Raw genomic sequence first — 22637 nt, 5'->3', positions numbered from 1 at the left:
GGAAGTCATCAGTTGCAAGTTTGTTGATAATAGAAATTAAAAATTATTGAGGAATTTTTCTTCAAATGTTTGGCGTGTTCTGTTCCTGAAAGATTTACTAATATTCTGGAGATTTTTTTCAAGTTCTTCGGCCTTTTCCTTAGGGAAATTTTGTTTCTTATTTGCTGCTAAAAAATGGCGTCTGATTCAGTCAATGACTTTGATGGAACTAAATGAAAACGTGATAAATTAATGTCTGATATTTACAGGCTCCCGCTAGACGGCGTACTCGAGCGTTGCGATCGCGAATTATGATTTAATGGATTATTGAATTAATTAATATTCAAAAGCTTTATCTTATTAATCACGTGAAAGAAAAACTCAATACTATAAATAACAGTTTTATTTTCAAAATGTCTCATTTATAAATATAATACAAATTTAAAAACATCACAATAATCACAGATAATTTCAAAATAATCTTAATTATTTTCTTTCAGAATGTAGAAACTAAAAATGGCAAATAGATTGTAAGTAATTAATGTTTATATGTTAAATTTACCCGAATATTTGAAATATACAATATTTTATTTTTAATGAACGAACAACACAATATTAATAAAGTTAACATTTGCATGACAAGTGTGCTATTAAAGTCTTAGTTGCCCATGAATTTGAAAATATTAATGAAAATTATTTAGTGTAGAAGCATAGATTGTGACATGAAACTACAGGAAAAGTCAAATATAGTTAGACGATTTAAAACTTGAAATAAAAAAAAACTCAGCAGATTCAACAGAAAAACTGCGAATTAAAAATAAATGATATTTTTCTTATTTCTAATTGTAAAGATAAAAATAACCCAGAACCCAATTATAAAAATCTCTGACGCATTTCACATCATTTTGTATTCTTTAACACCAAACAGAGTTTAATTAAAATAGAAGGTGCATTTTCTTACAACAAAGAATACCTTTTTTTAAACTCATCAACACAAAACATGACAAAAATTTCATTGTTAAATTATATAAACGTTTAAAACAAAATAAGAGAATAAAAAGGAGAGAAAAACAATAATGGTAGTGCATATTTATTAAATAAAACAATGGACTTTTTTTTCCAGAAAAATGAAAAAATGAGCCATTTTCAAGTACTAGAAAATCAAGATATTAATTAACGGTAAATATGAACAGTGGAATTACATGTTGATTTAGTTTTCATTTAAATAATGCATATCCATTAAATAAGCAAATTATTTAGAAGATTGCTAAAATTTTAAATATGCTAGTAATCGTTTAGAAGATTTCAAAAATTTAGAGTATGCCAGCCATCATCAAATAATTAACTACATGCTTAATAGCCCTAAATTTTTAAGTAACCATCAATATTTAGAGTTTAATCAGTCATCAACTAGATAATTTTCAAAATTTTTATTGCGTCAGTCAACATTTAGACAATTGTCAAGAGTTAGGAAATGAAGCTTCCCAGATAGTAAATCGTTAAAGTTTATATAACTCCAGTCATCATTTAGATTGTTAAAACATACAACTTTCAAGTTGGATAATCGTCAGAATTTAGAATGTGACAGCCATGAGTCATATTATTGCCATTAGGTACCCAGGTAGCACAGATTATCACAATGACGGTCACATCAAAAACGGTCACAGACTCCAACATGAGACCTCACTGAGCCATTTTGTTGCCGCACTGTGACAAAACTATGACATATTCACGCCTCAACAGGGTCTACGTGTGACTAAGTTGAGACGTGAATATGTCATATCTTAGTCACTCGGGGACATCACTGCTACAATTGAATGTCTCACAATGACCTCATGTTGTCGTCACCTAAGGTGGAGAAAGTAACCTTTTAGACTCATCTGCGCATTGTAATAGAGGGCGTTGTTTTCTTTAGTTTTAAGTGTTTCCTTTTCATTCGGTTTGCTTATGAAATCGCTGTTTGACCTCGTTAAAGTGAGTTTTTATTTTCTGATGATTTTGTTTGAGTTTCTTTTCTAATTTGGATCTATGTATTTCATGTGTTTTCCTGGACTTCTATACAAAACCTTCGGGGTACTGAGGGAGTTACTTTAGGCATTTGCGTCTTCCTCAATAGAAAAGGCTTTGTTTTATGGCTACCGGGGCCGGTACCCCCTGATGACGTCGGTTTCGGTGGTCATATTTTTATTTTTATTTCCTTCCTTTCCTTTATTGCTTCACCTTTACTTTCACATTTTTATTGTAACCTGGTAACGGGGCTATCTGGTTTAACGTTTATGGAATCAACAAAATTTGGTACATGGCAGCTATCATGCAGATAAATGTTAAAATTTAAAATAATCGCTTTATGACTTAGATGATCTTCAGAATTTTCAATATGCCAGGTCACAGTGAGATAACCTTAATTATATATATCAGTAAAACCTGTCTATAACGATACTGTAGGGACCTAAATAAAATATTGTTATAGGCAGGTTATCGTTATAGACAGGTTTGAAATTTAAAAGTATACGTTTAAAACTAATGATAAATTAAACTTCTTTTATAGGCTCCAAATGAAAATTTTACTTAGAATTATGAAACAGCACACAAGAAAAATTTACTTACAATTTTATGAATCAAAACAGAAATTATTTAGAAAAATAATCGGTTAGTTTTGTTTGCTTATTTTTGGAAGCAATTGCCATTTCCATGCACATAGATTTCAGTCCATCTAATGAATTCAAATGAACATCAGTTACATTTGGTAATGTTGCAACAAAATCTTGCAAAGTGTTAATTAGCAATATGGCATTCTCGGGTGAAATTCGGGTGTCACCCGTTTTTCTGACGAAGCTCTCTCCCTCCTACAATACCCCTTCACCCATTTCTACTGCTCTAATTTCCCCTAAAAGTGGCTTTTTTTCTCAGAAACAACGAAAGAATATTACATACAAAGGAGATGAAAAAAAAAAAAAACATTTTGTTATCTCACATTTAGGCTCGATGGGGAGTCGTTTTCCAACGGTAGAAAAATCGGAATAGAACTATCAACTATCAAAAGAGGAAAAATTATCGTTGTAGACATGTTTAACTGAAAAGTGGTTATCGCTATAAACAGGTTAAAAATACATTGAGTAAATAGGAATTTCACCGGGACCTCAAGGAAATATCGCTATAGACAGGTTTATCGTTATAGACAGTATCGTTATACACAGGTTTCACTGTATATATATATAGGAATTTCAAAATAATAAACTTTCAGAAATATTGTTGCCATAAAACAGTTTTTCTTTGGAGAGCGTTTAATAATAAAATTAAACGGTCACCTCTAATAAGCCTACCTCTAAAACATCTAGTGATCATCTGTTTCTTTTTAGAACTTAAATTAAAGCTAAATGACGCTTCCTTACAAAGTGCTAAGTTTGCATTTTATTCATTTTAAGTTTTAAATTGTCTAATTATATTATGTGGGGAGTTATGAATCATATTATAATATGAACAATAAATCTTTTTCAAACCATTAAAATTTTATAATATCATTTTGATTTCACATAAGAGAAATAAGTTTGCCTGTTTTGTGAAATAGAATCTTTTAACCAGTACATGGTTTTCCGTAATTGCCATTCTTGATAAAAATTTTTTACAGAATTAGCAAAATTTACTTATATTAAGAGATTTAAACTAGTTTATGCAAGAAAAGAAAAATGATATTAAAATTGATCAATCATTATCGAGGTAAATGACAACAGATTGAAAATTACAAAATTATTTTAAACAAATATAATTAATAATATAATTAATAAATAACAAAATTATTTATATCAAATATATTTGTTTTTGGATGAATCTGAAAAAAAAAGTAAATGTTAATTATCTTTTTGACATTTTCAATTCAGCTTCCATCTGAGTAAATTTTAAAAATGATCTGATAATGATTTATGAGCTTCTGAAAAAGCACTTTGTTTTATTATGTCGTTTAATTTCTAATGACTTCAGTTTTATGAAATTAAAACAGGTAGAAATACATTAGAATTGGTGATAACGTAACCTGTTGTGTAACTGTATGTCACACATTTTGTTCAAATTCAGTTAAAAATACATCGAAAATCATGATAACGTAACATCTTGTGTAAGTCTGTCATATTTTGCATTCAAATTTAATAAAAGTCGTATTAGAAATAACGATTACGTAACGTGCCGTGAAAGTGCATGTCACTTTTATGATCAAATTTTTTAAGTAATTGTCACATTTGTATGCCACATTTTTCTATATTTCTAATACATCCTATTATCAGTACTTGTTATTGCTTTCTAGTGAAGGTTTGCTACTGGCTGAACTGACATTCGGTGTTTGTTTAGAACAAGTAATCAGCGCAATAAAAGTCCTCCTAATTTCTGAGCTGCACATGCAATAAACATAAAAATTCATAGCGTAATTTGAAAGTTCTAAAGTGTTAGCAAATGCTCTGAAAAGTTGGAATCCAAAGTGGAACTCGCGATCATCACTTATCAGAATGGTAAGGACCGCTGCTGGCGTCATTCCAATAAAAAATAGAATCACTATTCCAGCTAACAGGATCACAAGTCTTCGTTCTTCTCGATATCGTTTGCTACTTCCTTCTCGCTGTTGTCCAGTCGAATTCGTATTCGACATACTCAACAAATCTCTTCGTTTTTTTATAGTCTTGCGGAATGTGATGATAATGGTAGTATTCAAGATGGCTAACAAAACAACAGGTCCCAATCGAACGATTACTTCCTTTATCATAAGATACACTTTAAAAGCTGTATGAGATGTTATTTTGGAATATTCACACGCAATATATTCCGTTTTGTTTGCAAACTGAACTTCAACGGGATGTTTTTGGAAACAAACTGGTATATAGAGAGCAAAAGCACAAATATACGCAGCGGCAATGGAGCGTTTTGCTCTCTGAGTGTTATGAACTTCTTTAAATCTGGTTGGTAAACACACAGAGAAGTAACGGTCAACAGTTAATGCGACTACTAAAAACACGCTACTAGCCATAAAGGCATTCACTAGGGGCATTTCTACGTGTGCATAATACACAGCTGCTATGTATGATCTAGGCTGCATCCCATGCAACCTAAACATTGAGCTAAGGCTTACAACCAGCGACATAAGATCGGATATGGCAAGCCATGTTAGATAGACGAATGTTACTCCTTTTAGGTTTGGTCTCGTAAGAACGGCTAAGTTGATCGAGTTGCCTAAAATTCCGAGACCAATGATGATCGAGCTGATGATTCCATAAGTGATGAATTTGAGTTTTTCTACAGCTTCGTTCGTATTGTCCGATGGTAGTGGGTAAGAGGTTGTATTGAAGACGCTAGTGTTATCTGCTGCACTGACAAAGTTGTTTTCTGTTGCAGGGCATTCTCCCATTTTGAATACTCTGAAACAAAATAAACAGAGATAGTTAATCTAGTCGGAAAATAAGCATTTTAGTATTTTAAAAGGAATATAGTAAAAATGGAATGAAAGTGAAACAGAAATGCTCCTTCACATATTAAATTTTTTCCCACCTTAATAATAATCTATCAGTTATATTACTATATATTTCCTTCAATTTAAGCTCCTCTTTATCTCTATTTTTCTTAAAGAAATTTAATTGCGATTTTCTTCAACTTTGGAAATATAATTTTTAAGTATGTGACTCTCACGTTTTACAGAGGAAAAGAGATACTACCATTGGGCATTGTTTAATATAGTCAATGTTTTAGAAAATGAACAAGCCTACTGAGCTTTCAAAATTTAAATTCAATTTTAAAAATTTATTCTAATATGTATTATTCCCACATTTTATAGATAGAAAGAGAAACTACTATTGGGCATTATTTTATTTGTGGCTGATTTTCAAGATAAATAAACATATATGCCAAGCTGTATTAAAATTAGACTTTTTAATATTCATAAAATTGAATAAATAGAATTTTACATTATAGTATGTTTAATATAGAAATCACAAAATTTCCTCTCTCCTTCAATGAATTAAAATACACTTCTATAGATAAATTTTATTTTATATCACTTTCATTAAGTTTTCATTAATTCGTAGCATTATTAAATAAGTTTTCGAGTGAATAACTCAGTTAACTTAATTCTTTAACCATTAAACCAGTATAAAACTGCTCACAACAAATTATATATAATTTTTTTCCCTATCGTTTATTGTACAGCGATTAGAAATGGCATTTATTACAAACTTTATTGCAAAAAAACATCAGGTTTTTTTGGTGAATAAGATAATAAGTTAATCTTATTCACCAATGAAAGTTTTAAGCATTCCAAAAATAATGAATTTTTCTTGAATGCAATTTGGCAAAATAGCTGAATATATTAAGCAATACTAACTAATTTAAAGTATTTTTAAAATATACCGATTTTCTAAATTTAAAAATTTAAAATAATACAGAAATCATCTGAAAAGCTGTATTTTCGTCTAACAAGTATAATTAGTTATTAGATTAAATAAATACTTCTATCTATTACGCTGTAATTCTTAATTTGTTAATTAAATATTCCTTGTCATGATAAACAAAACGGCCAATGATAAATGTTCATTTTTAACATAAAACAATTCAAATTTTCGGCAGAACTACTATATTATACAGAGTATTAATGCTAAGAAATAAATGAAAACGAGAAATATAATTTTAATTTAATTACCAAAGCTTGAATATTGGTATCATCTTAGAATTATAACTTCAAGCCAATTGCAAAAAAATTGCAAATCCTTAATTCAGAATTAATTGTGATTGAATCATGAATTGTGATTGAATTATCCTTTAAAATTTTGAATGAATTGAATTAAATCACTGAGTAATACTAACTTATTTAATTAGACTCTAGGAATGAAATAAAAAATATGCAAGCGAATGCCGAATGAACGTTGAATGTTTTCGGATAAACGAAATTGAATCTTCTAAAACTGTTTGGTTAACAAAATAATTAAATATTTTATTAATTTATGCAAGGGGAGCTATTTTTGCAAAATGTTTTTAACCAGAATTATAAATACAGGGAAAAATTACTAAAACATGAATTTCATCATTCTTATTCTTCCTTAATTTAAATTATTTTACATTGATATGGAGAACGAATATAAAATATTTTCCTGAGAAAATTTATAAATATTGCTTTATTTTTCAAATTAGAAATGAAATAAGAAGCGCAGTTAAGAAATAATTTTCCTTTGCAATTTTATCCTCCTAAAAAAGGATATAAATCCTTCTTGGAGGCGAAAAGCATGATTTTTTACAATAAAAAGAAGCGCTTTGTTCAATAATAAGGTATTAGGCATGTTGTATTGATATGATTCAAAATAAATTTTAGAATAAATAAATAATTACAACGCACGTGTGATGTAGCAACATCACAAGGCATGCATGTATAAAAAACGTTCTTTTGCCAAAATTAGTTACACTGTTAGAATTTCCACCCTAAAGTTTCGGCATAATAACCGGCAACAGTCTGTTCATTCAATTGAACATAAAGTTTACAGCAAAAGAGCATTTTTTTTATCTTTATGGTTTTGAAGCAGTTTACAACTAGTATGGTTAAAAAACATGAATATAAAACTATACAGTTTTCAAAGCATTGACAACTAGCATACACTGGTGGACAAAATTAAGAGATGGAAGGCATTTTCGCACATTTCTATGACGCTATATTCTTCTATGACGCTATGACACTATTTCTGGATGGTTATTGATATGGAGGGAACCTGGAACCCGATACCATCACAGCAACATTATCGAAAGGGACCATTATGCTGGGGGAGGACTCATGATTTGGGTAGAGATCATGCAAGATACCTGCACACCGCTCCATGTGTTTGACAATGGTTCCGTGAATGCCCAGAGGTACAGGCAGGAGGTCCTAGAACCCTATGTGCGTTTTTTCACTGGCGCTGTTGGCCCTGAGTTCATTTTTATGGACGACAATGCGCGACCACATGGGGCTCTCATGGTTGATGAGTATCTTGAAAGCGAGGATATTCAACGAATGGATTGGCCAGCCAAATCCCCATACCTGAATCCTATTGAACATGCTTAGGATGCTTTTGGGAGAGTTATTGCGATGCGCCAACCTTCCCCCAGAACTATTCTGGAGTCAAAAATTGCTCTGGTGGAAGAATGGGAGGGTCTTCCACAAGTCCTCCTTAACTCCCTTATTAACAGCATGCATACTCGTTGTGCATGCTGTCTGTCTGTCAGGGCTGATCATACACCATACTTGAGGCAACACACACGGTACAAGCCTCACTTTTATTGTCATCATTTATCCTTAAGTTCAGACTACATTGGATTTATTGGCAATAGGTCTTGCCAGTGAATGCCACTTTCATTTTTGTTTTACATACTTTATTATCATGGAATAAGCTATATCCATACCAAATTTCATTTATTTATATTCAGTATTTTTTTTTAGATATTTGGGAAAATGTCTTCCATCTCTTAATTTTGTCGACCAGTGTAGTTTCAAAACCAGAACAAGGAAATTTAACGGTACTTGCGGAGAGTTTAGTAGCTTTATATTGCTGCAATCTATGCGTAAATTAGAGCATCGTACTTTAATAGACCAGAGTCATATATTGGGTAGTGCAGGACACTGGGAACTCTTCATTGTTGATAGGAATGGAGGAAATAAAGGAGTATCGACACTGGAACTCGAACCCTTCTTCTGTCGGTCACGAGATTGTCTGATTAGCCATCCCGGCTGTAATATGTCCCCAATTGCAAGGAACTAAGTAGCTTCATTAGGTGAGGCGATAAAATTCTGGTTGTTTAATCGTATTCGATGAAATCAGTTAATAAACGATTTTTCAAGCAGTTAGCAGTTTGAATACCGTCTTATTTATGTTAATTTGGCTGTTTTGTTAGAATATGGTAAAATTACAATTAAATAAATTGTTATTTAACCATTCTAACAGAAAAATTTCTAACACTGTAGATTCATCCTTAAATCAAAACAATAAACTGTAATATTCGAATAATAATAACTCTAAAGATTTTCAAGTGTTATACTGCACTCATAATAGCAAATTAAAGGACCTGTGAAAATATAATTTTAACCACATTTCAAAATTGTTACAAATAATGTTTTTTTAGAATGTTTCTGGAATAAAATTGCATGATATCCAAGCAAGTGATGGGAAGTTTTTTTTCTTTATAGAGTATTATACTTATTGGAACTTTCAGGAATTCTAAATCACCTATCAGGAAAAAATATTCATGGACAGTTTTATTAAAATATGTCACAATTGAAAAAAAGGGCGTCTTATCTTTTTTATGTTGTTATCCTAAATATTTTAAAGGCTTTGCAATATTAGGTATTGAAAAGCTGCGCGTACTTAAAAAAGATAAAAATTATTTTGCCCGTAAATATAAAAGGAATTCAAATATTTAAGCGAGTAAAAAATTCCGGTGAAACTAACTTAATATTTCAGGTAAAAAAAAAATAAAAAAAACATAATTCTGGTAATAAAACCAAAAACCATTTATTTGTTAATTTTCCCAGTAGCAATTTACTGAAAATTCTGGTATTGGAAACTATAGTTCGTATTGGCACACATTTAATATAATATACAAAGCGCAAAAGTAAGTTTAATAAAATAAATAGCTTTTATGCCGTGCTCTAAGGTATGATACAATTACAAAATTTTACCACTTCTATAAAATATAATAAATTAATAATAAATTTACATTAATTTAAGTGTTTATTTTTCTACTTTAATTTATTCAATATTAGCATTAGTGAAATATCATCAGTGGTAGACGGATCATGGGTTAGAGTCCCCTTGCTGTCAGGCTAACCGTGGTAGATTCACGTGATCTTCCTCTAAATGTGACGCAAATGCGGGTTAGCTCCATCAAAAAGTCCTCCACTGTGGCAAATTTCCCCTATACTGGATCCAGGAGTTCCCTTGACTTCTGGATTGGGTTCAAAATTACAAGGCTACGAAGTTGAACATTAGTAGTCGTAAACCCAAAAATTGGGTCGGCTGTTCAACGACGGTTATAAAATAAAATATTAGTATTAAAACACACATATTTGATCGAATAATATATATTTTTAAAAATTTCTTTTTTATTGAGTTAAATGTATATACACATAATGTAAATATTTGATTGCTCTTTACAGCACTTTATTTTAAAGTAAATTGCTGTTAAAATATATCTATATTTTTTCCTAAAAACATAAGAATTTGAAAAAAAATAAGTGCCTCTCTTATGAATATTTAATACAATTAAGTCTTGACTATACCTCAATTTAAGAATAAATATATTTGCCAACATAATAGATATACTGAGAACAAGAAAATTTCTATTATATTATAAATATATTTAACTTTGATAGTTCCTATTTTATTNTCGTTTATTGTACAGCTGTCAGAATTATCAGTTATTACAGACTTTATTGAGAAAAAACATCAGGGTTTTTTTTTATTTATATATATTTTTTGATATTTATAAATTTTTTTTATATGTATATATATATTTTTATATTTATATATTATTTTTATATAATAAGTTAATCTTATTCCCCAACGAAAGTTTTAAACATTCCAAAAATGATGAATTTTTCTTGAATACAATTTGGCAAAATAGCTGCATATATTAAGCAATACTAACTAATTTAAAATATTTTTAAAATATACCGATTTTTTAAAGTCAAAAATTCAAAATAATTCAAAAGTCATCTGAAAAGCTGTATTTTCGTCTAACAAATATAATTAATAATTAGATTAAATAAATACTTCTATCTATTACGTTGCAGTTCTTAATTTGTTAATTAAATTTTTCTAGTCACGATAAACAAAACGGCAAATGATAAATTTTCGACAGAACTACTATATTATACGGAATGTTAATGTTAGGAAATAAATGAAAACGAGAAATATAATTTTAATATAATTACCAAATCTTGAGTATTGGTATCATATTAGAATTTTAACTTCAAGCAGAAGAAAAAAATTGCAAGTCCTTAATTCAGAATTAATTGTGATTGAATTATGAGTGTGAGATGAATTATCCTTTAAAATTTTGAATGAATTAAATTAAATCACTGAGTAATACTAATTTATTTAATTAGACTCTAGGAATGAAATAAAAAAGGACAAACGAATGAGACATTGTTGCATGTTTTCGGATAAACGAATTTAAATATATTAAAACTGTTTGGTTAACAAAATAATTAAATATTTTACTACTTTATTCAAAGAGCTTTCTTTTGCCAAATGCTTTTTACCGGAATTATAAATACAGGGAAAAATTACTGAAGCATGAATTTCATTATTCTTCTTCATTAATTTAAATTATTTCACATTGATATGGAGAAGGAATATAAAATAGTTTCCTGAGAAAATTTATAAATATTGCTTTATTTTTTAAATTAGAAATGAAATAGGATGCGCAGTTAAGAAATAATTTTGCTTTGCAATTTTATTCTCCTAAAAAAGTAAATGTAAATTCTTCTTGGTGGCGAAAACATGAATTTTTACAATAGAAAGAAGTGTTTTGTTCAATATTAAGGTATTAGGCATGCCTGTATAAAAAACGTTCTTTTACCAAAATTAGTTACGCTGTTAGAATTTCCACTCTAAAATTTTAGCAAAATAACCGACAGCAGTCTTTTTATTCAATTGAACATAAAGTTTACAGCAAAGAGCATTTTTTTATCTTTACGGTTTTGAAGCAGTAAACAACTAGTATGGTTAAAAAAAAACATGAGTATAAAACTATACAGCTTTCAAACCATTTACAACTAGCATAGTTTCAAAACCAGAACAAGGAAATTAAACTAGACTTGCAGAGATTTTAGTAGCTTTATCGTGCTGCAAGCTATGCGTAAATGATACCATCGTACTCTAATAGACAGGACACTGGGAACTCTTCATTGTTGTAAGGAATGGAGGAAATATAGGAGTATCGACACTGGAACTCGAACCCCTCTTCTGTCGGTCACGAGATTGTCTGATTAGCCATCTCGGCTGTAATATGTCCCCAATTGCAAGGAACTAAGTAGCTTCATTAGGTGAGGCAATAAAATTCTGGTTGTTTAATCGTATTAGATGAAATCAGTTAATAAACGATTTTTCAAGCAGTTAACTGTTTGAATACCATCTTATTTATGTTAATTTGACTGTTTTCTTTGAATCTGGTAAAGTAACAATTAAATAAATTGTTACTTAACCATTTTAACTGAGAAATTTCGAACAGTGTAGATTCATCCTTAAATCAAAACAATAAACTGTAATACTCGAATAATAATAACTCGAATGATTTTCAAGTGTAATGCTGCACTCATACTAACAAGTTAAAGGGCCTGTGAAAATATAATTTTAACCACATCTCAAAATTGTTACAAATAATGGTTTTTTAGAATGTTTCTGGAATAAAGCGGTATAATATCCTAGTAAGCGATGAGAAGTTTTTTTTCTTTAGTTTTTTACTTATTGGAACTTTCAGGAATTCTAAATCACCTATCAGAAAAAAATATTCATGAACAGTTTCATTAAAATATGTCACAATTGAAAAAAAAAGGATGTCATATCTTTTTTATGTTGTTATCCTAAATATTTTAAAGGCTTTGCAATATTAGTTATTGAAAAGCTGCGCATACTTGAAAAAGATAAAAATTATTTTGGCCGTAAATATAAGAGGAATTCAAATATTTACGCGAGTAAAAAATTCCGGTAAAACTAATGTAATATTTCAGGTAAAAAAAAAAAAAAAAAAAAAAAAAAAAAACCCTATAATTACANAAAAAAAAAACATAATTCTGGTAATAAAACCAAAAACCATTTATTTATTAATTTTCCCAGTAGCAATTTATTGAAAATTCTGGTATTGAAAACTATAGTTCGTATTGGCACATATTTAATATAATATACAAAGCGCAAAAGTAAGTTTAATAAAATGAATAGCTTTTATGCCGTGCTCTAAGGTATGATACAATTACAACATTTTACCACTTCTATGAAATATAATAAATTAATAATAAATTTACATTAATTTAAGTGTTTATTTTTCTACTTTAATTTATTCAATATTAGCATTAGTGAAATATCATCAGTGGTAGACGGATCATGGGTTAGAGTCCCCTTGCCGTCAGGCTAACCGTGGTAGGTTCACGTGATCTTCCTCTAAATGTGACGCAAATGCGGGTTAGCTCCATCAAAAAGTCCTCCACTGTGGCAAATTTCCCCTATACTGGATCCAGGAGTTCCCTTGACTTCTGGATTGGGTTCAAAATTACAAGGCTACGAAGTTGAACATTAGTAGTCGTAAACCCAAAAATTGGGTCGGCTGTTCAACAACGGTTATAAAATAAAATATTAGTATTAAAACACAAATATTTGATCAAATAATATATATTTTTAAAAATTTCTTTTTTATTGAGTTAAATGTATATACACATAATGTAAATATTTGATTGCTCTTTACAGCACTTTATTTTAAAGTAAATTGCTGTTAAAATATATCTATATTTTTTCCTAAAAACATAAGAATTTGAAAAAAAATAAGTGCCTCTCTTATGAATATTTAATACAATTAAGTCTTGACTATACCTCAATTTAAGAATAAATATATTTGCCAACATAATAGATATACTGAGAGCAAGAAAATTTCTATTATATTATAAATATATTTAACTTTGATAGTTCCTGTTTTATTTGCATTGCATTTTTTAAAAAACATTAATTTTGAAATAAATGTAAAATTTGAACTCATAACTAATGCACTGCATAGTTTTTCCTTGAAAATATTATATATTTCAACTGGCAATTATATGCATATCTGAATTAAATGTATGTTTTAAATTTGTTTTTTAATTTACCAACAACAATAAAATTTAATGAATTTTTTAATTTACCAGCAGCAGAACATTTGAAATAGTTCAAATATATGAGTTTAATAATTGTTATTTTAAATTTTAAATATTATTCTAGTTATTGTCTATGTTGTATAAAGTTAACAGTGTAGTTTCATACACCGGAAACATTATTTTTTTATGGAATAGATATTCTATATTTTCTATATATTGGAAGTTTTTTTTATCATAATATCAAAAATGAAAGAAAAACTAGCAATGAATAAAGCACAGTTAGTTTTTGTAATATATAAATGTTTAAAAAATTAGCCATATAATTTATAGTATGTACGCAATGCTCATTTAATATTAATTTTGAAACGAAATTTGCAATAACAAAATTCATGCAACAAATAAGATGCAATTTTAATTCACACCGATTTACCCTATTGAGTTTACGAATGAAACAATGCACAGAAATTGGAAGCAAACAAAAGTTAACAGTTATATAATGCTTATAAATATAATGTTAACAGGTATATAATGCTAATGCTGCATATATATACTTTTCGGCTAGCTCAGAGATTCCCAAAGTGGTCTATATCGACCCCCAGGGGTCGACGACAGCCTGCAAGGGGTCCATGTCAAGTGGAAAAAAAAATTGGGGGTTCATGGAAGGAAAATGGGGGTCAACGACAGTGGATCTCATATAAGTAGGTCCTGCTTTTAATTTTGGCATTTCATGAATAAAATAATCAACATACACTGATAGTGCCTACTTACTTACGTTATACAATCTTATAATATAAAGACATATATCTATCTACATTCTGCATAACTTATAAAAGTATGGATGAAGTAAAAATTTTATTAACATTTAAGTTATTAGGATTATTTTTTGATTTATGAAACTGAATTATTATAAACGAGTACGTTTTTATTTTCTCTGCTTGCAAGGTTTTGTTTCGTAACAAAATAGTATTTTTCTGCTGTAAATTGTAGCCTAGCCTGCGTCAACTCTTTAGCTAGCTAGACCTCCAACTTTATCTGTGCACAAGATTACGGAGATTTGTCGCTTAGCTTTTACGTGAAAACGTAATAAACAGACCGACAATACACTACTACGGTTTTGTACACACATTTATTTAAGCAATTATAATATTAGTAGCTGAGTACAGGTTTCATAATGCACTATTTTATTCCATTTACATATTAATTATATTAAATTAGTTTGAATTTAATTAATAAATGTAAAAAATTAACATGTGTTATTTTCTTAGGTTTTTTCCCTCTACACTTCACTACAGCTGAAAATTTAAGTCTTTCACAGTGAGTAGCCCTATACCTGCTGTCAAAAATACATTTGAAGCTGATGAATTTACAAAAACATTAATATCCGGTAACCCAAAACCGAAAAACATGGCAAGGGGTCTACGAGACTAATAAGTTCAGGAACCACTGGACTCGCTGGACTCAAGCGAAAAGTAGCCAAAAAAAATGTAGATCAATACAATTTTCAAAAAAAAAAAATTTTTTTTGTTTTGTTTTACATTTTATAACCGTCATTGAAGAGCCGATCCAATCAAGGGCTTGTGACTACTAATGTTCACCTTCGTAGCCTCGCAATTTTGAACCCAATCCAGAAGACAAGGGAACTCTTTATCAAGTATTGAAAGAAATTTACTTTCGTGGAAGACTTTTTAATGGAGCTAAACCACATTTGCGTTACATGGAGAGGAAAACCACGAGAACCCTTAGGGCTAGCCTTACGGGGACTCTAACGCGTGATCCGACCAACACTGAAGATATTTTATGTCAGCAATGTGGTTTGTGCAAGCCGGGTGCGGAATTAGTATTGACCAGCCATCGCTGAGAAAAGTATCAGACAACACTATAGAGACTCTGAAAAATATTAAATTAAATAAAAAAAAATGACAAATATTTCTAAGAAATAGTTAAATTGCTTTTCTTGAGCCAAGCTAACCCAAAACAGCTTTTTCTTTGAAAAAATCCAGTAAAAATCAGTCCATTAATAAAATTAAATACATTTAATATCAATTCTGAAAAATTTAAAAACCAAAATTCAACATACATATTTAATTTCATTTAGATCATTTCTGTTAATATCCTTTGATTTACGTAAATGAATACACATAGAATTTGATTATGCAAATAAATGCACCTAGAGTTTTGACAGAATGTTTTAAACGTAAAACTCACCCTTCATTCTTATAATATATTGTATAAATATCCTAATGCGTGCATATATGTATTTTATTTCATATTAGGTCTAAAATAAAATTTGTATAAAAAATGATAATCGGTATTGTTTTTTAGCATATTTTTAAAGACAACATGTATTAAAATAATGCTAACAAAAACAAAAATAGATATATTTATCTTTAAAAAGTTAATGCGCTGTTTTTTCTCAAAAACTCATGCTCAAAATACAAATTTGCACGAATTTGAACACTGATTAGGAAAAGTCTTTATAAAAATTAATAATATTATGTATATAAACATGGACATTTAAGATTAATTCTGAAATGAAATATATAAAAATTAACTCACCCTGTGTATAATATAACTTAAAAAACAATTTCATACTGGTTATCATGAAGTTAATTTATTCACAAAACTAAACAGTCTTAATAATTAGTTTCCCTAAAAAAGCACACTGTCTACTATTTTGAGAACTATTTGAGTACATGAAAATTATTTTCATGAGTTCAAACTCTTAACCCGCCTATCATTTTTAGAAATGGAGTCTTGATGCTTTCTCCAAAACGAGGAAGTTCTGATAAAATAGGATTTACGTTCACGCAGTTGTCGGGTATGTCAGATATCATTACACCATGTGTTCTTTTGAATTATTTTTATTTTATTCTGACAGAAAAGGTCGAATTTTACATGCTCATTTTATTGTGTTAACCCACGCGTGAAAATAAAAATTAAGTTGAACCGTGTGTCGATTTCGTAGTATTTTGCTTTCATAAACGTGTTTTTTTATTGTTTAAAATGATCAATAAGTCATTAATGCATTGTTTGAGTTTTTCCGATTTTCCTTGTTCGAATTAAAATGATTTTTATCGGGTGAAGAACTGTTTTATTTATCGATGTTTTTTTTCTTTCTTTTTTTTTGAACTTGAAAAATGTTTCATACTTTTTCTTTAACATATTAAGCATAGTTGTTAATATTTGGTTCATAATGAAAATATTTTTCGGTATGTAAAATCAGTTAATAATTAGTATTTTATAGTTTGGATTTATGCCTATTTTTAACGCAAGAAAGTTTTTTTCAGGTTTTTCGAATGAAGTAATCATATGCTGAGAAAAAAGTATAGTCACAACAGACATAAATACAGACAAAAGTATAATCACAACAGACCAGAATATGGTAAATGTCCCATTTTTCCTGCTCTAGGGGAACCTTAAAAAGCTCCGTAATTCTTATCGAAGAGCATTGACAATAGTATTGATAAAATTATGAATTAAATATGGTTTTAAAAATGTTATAAAATTAGGTTAATGCGCTAAAATTTAGTAATTTGTTTCTTGATTTCTTAGCATGGCATTAAAACCATTTATTTGGCTTAATTTACTATTCAGTTTCGGATTTTTTACAAAATGTGTGGTAATAAAAACTCTAATTTTGGAATATTAGAATTCCCGGTAAACTGTTACTATATGTACCAAAAAAATTATCAAATGATTGGTTTCAATGCGCATATTTTGGCTTTATTAACCAGAATAATGTTTTTTTTTTCATTTTTACCAAAAGAGTCATTACTATTTAATACGGCAATTCCACCAGAATTTATTTCTCTGAGTAGTTATTTACAGTTTGATTTCAATATAGACAGATTTCAGTTTGTAGAGTGTATCAATAACTATTTTTGTTTTTGTATTTGGGAAGTTTAAATGAATGTTTATATCAGTGTATTTTTCTGAGCATATTTATAGTTATTGCCAATTTTTATTTATATTTATTGAATTTTTCAAATTTGAATGTATTAAATACAAAATATAATTTTAAATAAAACTACGTTAAATTAAATGTAGCTTAACTGAGCTTGTGTATTTTCATTTAGGTTTTATTAACAAAATCAACTCTCTTTTAAAAAAGATAACAAGAATTAAACATTATGTGAATGAAAATATAATTGTTGTATTAATAGTGCAGTCAATCATTGTTTTAAGGTGTCTTTAGCATGATAGAGAAAGCCATTTACAGTGCAATTTTACTCTGCAATTTTACTCTTGTCTTGATTTTATTAACTTTAATTCTATATTCCATTAACATGATTCTTTTCTCTGACAAAATAGGATTTTAAACATATTATACCAGTGAAATATATTTAAATTTTAAAGACATAAGATGTGATGGTTTGGAATATTATATGAGGAATCAATTGATACAATATTAAAATCAACGAATATATAAAATATTTTTTTGTCATTTTTTAACTTTTGCTTTTTAACTTTGTATATTTTATAAGCTATTTACGCTTGAAAGTTCTGTGCATCCATTTTCTTACATAGGAGTTAGAGAATGTTTTCTGTGGTGAGTTACGAGTAAAATCTGAGGAAAAAATTTCAAAACAATTTTCGTACACAAAGTTGCATTAAAAATAAAATAATTTTGAACTCCTATGCAATGCACATATTTAATAAATATACTGAAGGGTTTGAAAACGTTTACTCCAACTCTATCTTTAGCAGAAAAGTATCCTAAGAAAACAAATAAGAAAAAACATTCATGTAAAAAAGTAATTTCTTTAAAGTTAGAATATTTCAGAGTATCGTCCACCTAAAATTACTCATTACCTTATTATTAATAAATAATAATAATTTAATATAAGCCAAGAATCAAATAATAATTTAACATAAAAAATATTTTTTTTCGATACTTTTGTCAATTATTTTGTACTCTGACCCCTTAAAACAAATAGAATTTATGATAAGAAAAACATTACATATTTAAAGGCATTAAATTAATTTTTTGTATAGATTTTTAGTTAGTTTTATTCAATTAAGCAATCTACCTCTGATAAGCATTTTAATGAATGATAAGCAATTTGAAAACTCAAAAGATTATTTTTTAATAAAACTAATGATTACAAGTTTATTATGATGACAAATATCTGTTAAAACAATAACTCTATATAATTAAAATTATATGACGTCCTATTTAAAGCAATTAGTTTCACTCCATTTATCTATAATACTAATTTTATTATGTGTTTTTATTTTGTTAGTTCAAGCCCCTTCAGTAGTATTAAGAGTATTAAGAAAGTATTAAGAGCGACTAGTTAGCTGGTTGAGCAAAATAGTCACTCTTAATACTTTTTCATCTATCGGAAAAATTCAGAATATCCCCTTAAAAATGAACGACTACTGAATAAGATAAGATTGTAAGCATCAAAACCTGTTTGATTGCTGTAAGCAAATTGAGAGATTAAAAAAAGGAAATGGTATTAGAATACGATATTTATTTAAACACTAATTTACTTTTCTTTACAACTGATGTATAAGTTCAAGTCATGCTTTCAAAAAATAGCGGTAATATAAAAAATACATATTTTGCGCATTTTAGTAAATAATTGAACTCTACTTTTTCAAGCATAATGGAATGTTTTTTTTTAAAGAAAACTTCATTTATAAATATCTGTTTTAAATCAATCGAAACAAAATCTATTAGCACTTAACGTCTTCTTTAAGAAATTTATAATATGTTTTTAAAATGTTTTTTATCCGAGTTTTGACAAATTTGCTTCTTTTTTTTAGCAAACACTCTTTATGAAAAAAAAACAAATTCATTAAACATATTTAATATTGATTATCAATTTCCTTAAAAGTAATGATAAAAAAGAGAGGCTTACTTCTTGGATTGATATTTCCTTAAGATAAGTGTAAGAAAGGGACAATCATTTGAAAGCTGATAAGGAGTCAAATTATTACTTTTCTTCTTTTATCAACTCTGTTTGTGATGTCTTCAAAATTTCGGCTTGCTTTGTATCCATTAAATTTGATAAAGTTTGTAAATAAAGGTGCCACCGGATTAAAGAATCATGATTTTCATTCATAATGATAAAAAATTATCCATTCTATCCTGAAAAGAAAAACAACAAAAAATATATTATAAAAGATCAGACTTTATATCTTTTAAAGATAATATTTTACTATCAGAGATTAAAACATTTTTAAATAACGCTTAAAATCTCTGATTGTGCTTAGAAAACTGAGTGCTATTGCAGTATGCTCTCAGAAAAATTAAGCTAATATAGAAAAATAGGAAGGAGAACTTATTAATATGAATATAGTATATTAATTCACCATTATTACCCATTAACAAAATGGGTCTTATTTTGAGTTTGATGGCATGCGCATCTTATTCGGACGTCTAAGCAGTGCGAATGCGTCGTCATTGCATGCGTTGCTATGGCGACAGCTGTTGTTTGATAATTTTTTTCAGAATTCTTTTTTTCACTTTTAATTTTATTGTGCATTAAGTTGGCGAGTTTATTTATCTTTAACGTCGATTAGTAACATAGAGTCTTCAATTTGAGGTAATATTTACCTGAAAAACTTTCTAAATTAATTACAGTGTAATCATGTGGAGCAGAAAACGTTACAAATAAATGAACAGCAACCTTATAAAATCATATAACGTAATAGAATAGTTACAAATTATGTAAAATAAATGCAACAATTATCACAGAATTGAGAAATACCTTAATTACTTTCATCCTTAATTCGAGGAACTAAAAATGTATCCATCAAAAAAAAAAATCCTTGTCTTAAGAAATGTACGTTTTATTCATGATTTCTGATTTATAGCACTATTGATATTACATTATATATGACAGACACAAGTAAAAAAAAACACTACGTTAATGTGAGGTTTCTCTAATTATCCTTCAATACATATAAAACAGATGCTGTTATGATTCATTAAAGAAACCCATCATAGGTACAAAGTGTTATGATCTTTCTCTTCCAAGTTAAATTAACCCTCCTTTTTTGAATAAAATAAAATGGTAAATCAACAATATCGAAGCAATATTCCAAGTTGATAATAAAATACAGAGAAATTCTTAATAAACGTTATGAAATTATATTTTAAGAATCTTTATGAATATAGAAGGCAAAAAATATTCATATCATAAAATTATTTATATTAAATATTCTAAGTGAATAAAACAAGGAAATGCATATAACGAAGTTCAAGCAGGACGCAGTAAATGTATGGTTACGTAGGCCTTTTTACACTTCATTTCATATACTATATGCAATTTCAGCTGTTTTAATACCCCCTATGTTGTACATTTTGGGAAATTAGGATAGAATAAAATGTTTTTATAAATGTTCTTAAAATTTTTTACTGCATATGAAGGTGTTTCTGGTAAATTTCACTCGCATTTTTAAACTTGAAATTATTGTCAAAGATCCATCTAAAAAGAATAATGGGTAGTAACTCAAATGCAAAGTGGGCCTTTTTTTGCATAATGCATTAATTATAACTAAACGATTAAACTTGTTGCGAAATTGACAGAATGCAGAACTATTGGGATAAAGCTTTTATATAGTAGAAGCGTTTAACGTTTACCAAAACAAAACATTAAAAAAAAATTAAATAATTTTAATCTATTAAAATTTCTTTTACAGGTGACTAAGTACAATCTTTTGATAATATTAACTGCTACACTCGTTGCCAAACAAAATGAAATAAAAAAGAAAGGAAAAAAATAAAAAAGAGACTGACGTTAATAGTTACAGAAAATATCGTTTGAGCTTTCGCTTTAAAATCTACTTTTTATTGTGATATATCAACGGGATATCTGCAAGTGACGGTAAGTGTGGATACCTCGATCCTGATTGGTCATTGAAACGTGTCATTTGCTTAGGTTAGCAACTGTTCTTTCTATTCGATTTCGAGTAAGCCAATCCCACCAATTATCAATTCACGTGAGTAACATATTCTGCATTCTTCCACAAAGATTTCAATTCTTTCACTATATGGTTCGTACTTAACACAGAAACAGGCACGAAGTCATGTAAAACATAAACAAACTAATTATGCATCGAAGTTGCCAGGCACACAAAGCAAAAATATAGCATGATTACAATAAAATACGTAAATTAATAATTCTAAGTTAAGTAAAAGAAGTAGACGAGAAAGAATAATATTTTAACGAATTCTATGAGTGATATGGTTTTGTATTAAATTAATTTTACGTTAATTGACATTCTAACTTATGTGGGGAAACTTAGCAGCTTAATTTTAACACGCCATTTTGCATAGAAACGATAAGCTGGTGCTGACGTCATAGGTAAGATGTTTGTGTATCAGCATCTTCTTCTTGAGTAACAAGTACCCAATTATTTGAAGTGATACATTTCAAATGCTGATAAAATACACTCGACTTATTTCGCTAAAGATTCATTAAACGTACGTCTCTGCAGTCGCTTACAACCCATCTAATAATAAATATAAATAACCGACCTTCTCTTAATAGGGTATACGTCATAATTCACAATTCAAGAAAGATTAAGTTTCACAACATAATTAGCAATGATACAAACAAACTACAACAATAGGCAATGATACAAGCAAATAAGTTACACAATGATTCACTTATATCCCAATAAACAACCACAAAAACTGGGTTGGCGGCAACAGCAAAATTAAAACCATTGCAAATAAACCATAGAAAAGTAAGATCATGCAAGGGGATAAAACACCAGTATAAGACAACCAAGTTTAATAGATGATTTTAAAGATGAGAAAAAAAGGAGTTAAAAGGTTTTGAGATAGATAAATCAAAGAGAACAA

At 28.6% G+C, this 22637-nt stretch overlaps 1 protein-coding gene across 3 annotated transcripts in view; it reads right to left on the bottom strand.

The window, feature by feature from the left end:
• Positions 1-367: 367 nt before the first annotated feature.
• Positions 368-22637, bottom strand: part of LOC107451782 (probable G-protein coupled receptor AH9.1) — a 90066-nt gene continuing 67796 nt past the window's right edge. For 2 of the 3 annotated variants that reach the window (XM_071186413.1, XM_016067991.3), the window contains exons 2-3: positions 19684-19913; positions 368-5378 (exon numbers count right to left, since the gene is read on the bottom strand). In XM_071186413.1, coding sequence (XP_071042514.1) covers positions 4253-5368 — 1116 coding nt within the window. In that variant the 5' untranslated portion in view covers positions 5369-5378; positions 19684-19913 and the 3' untranslated portion in view covers positions 368-4252. Of the gene's footprint in view, positions 5379-16372; positions 16618-19683; positions 19914-22637 lie in introns of those variants that run through there. The other variant, XM_043048693.2, reaches the window with a different exon arrangement.

The sequence above is a fragment of the Parasteatoda tepidariorum genome, chromosome 10 (assembly GCF_043381705.1).
Source record: "Parasteatoda tepidariorum isolate YZ-2023 chromosome 10, CAS_Ptep_4.0, whole genome shotgun sequence".
Taxonomy (NCBI): Eukaryota; Metazoa; Arthropoda; class Arachnida; order Araneae; family Theridiidae; genus Parasteatoda; species Parasteatoda tepidariorum.
The sequence above is the reverse complement of the archived record's forward strand: the minus strand, read 5'-3'. Positions and strand labels throughout refer to the sequence as shown.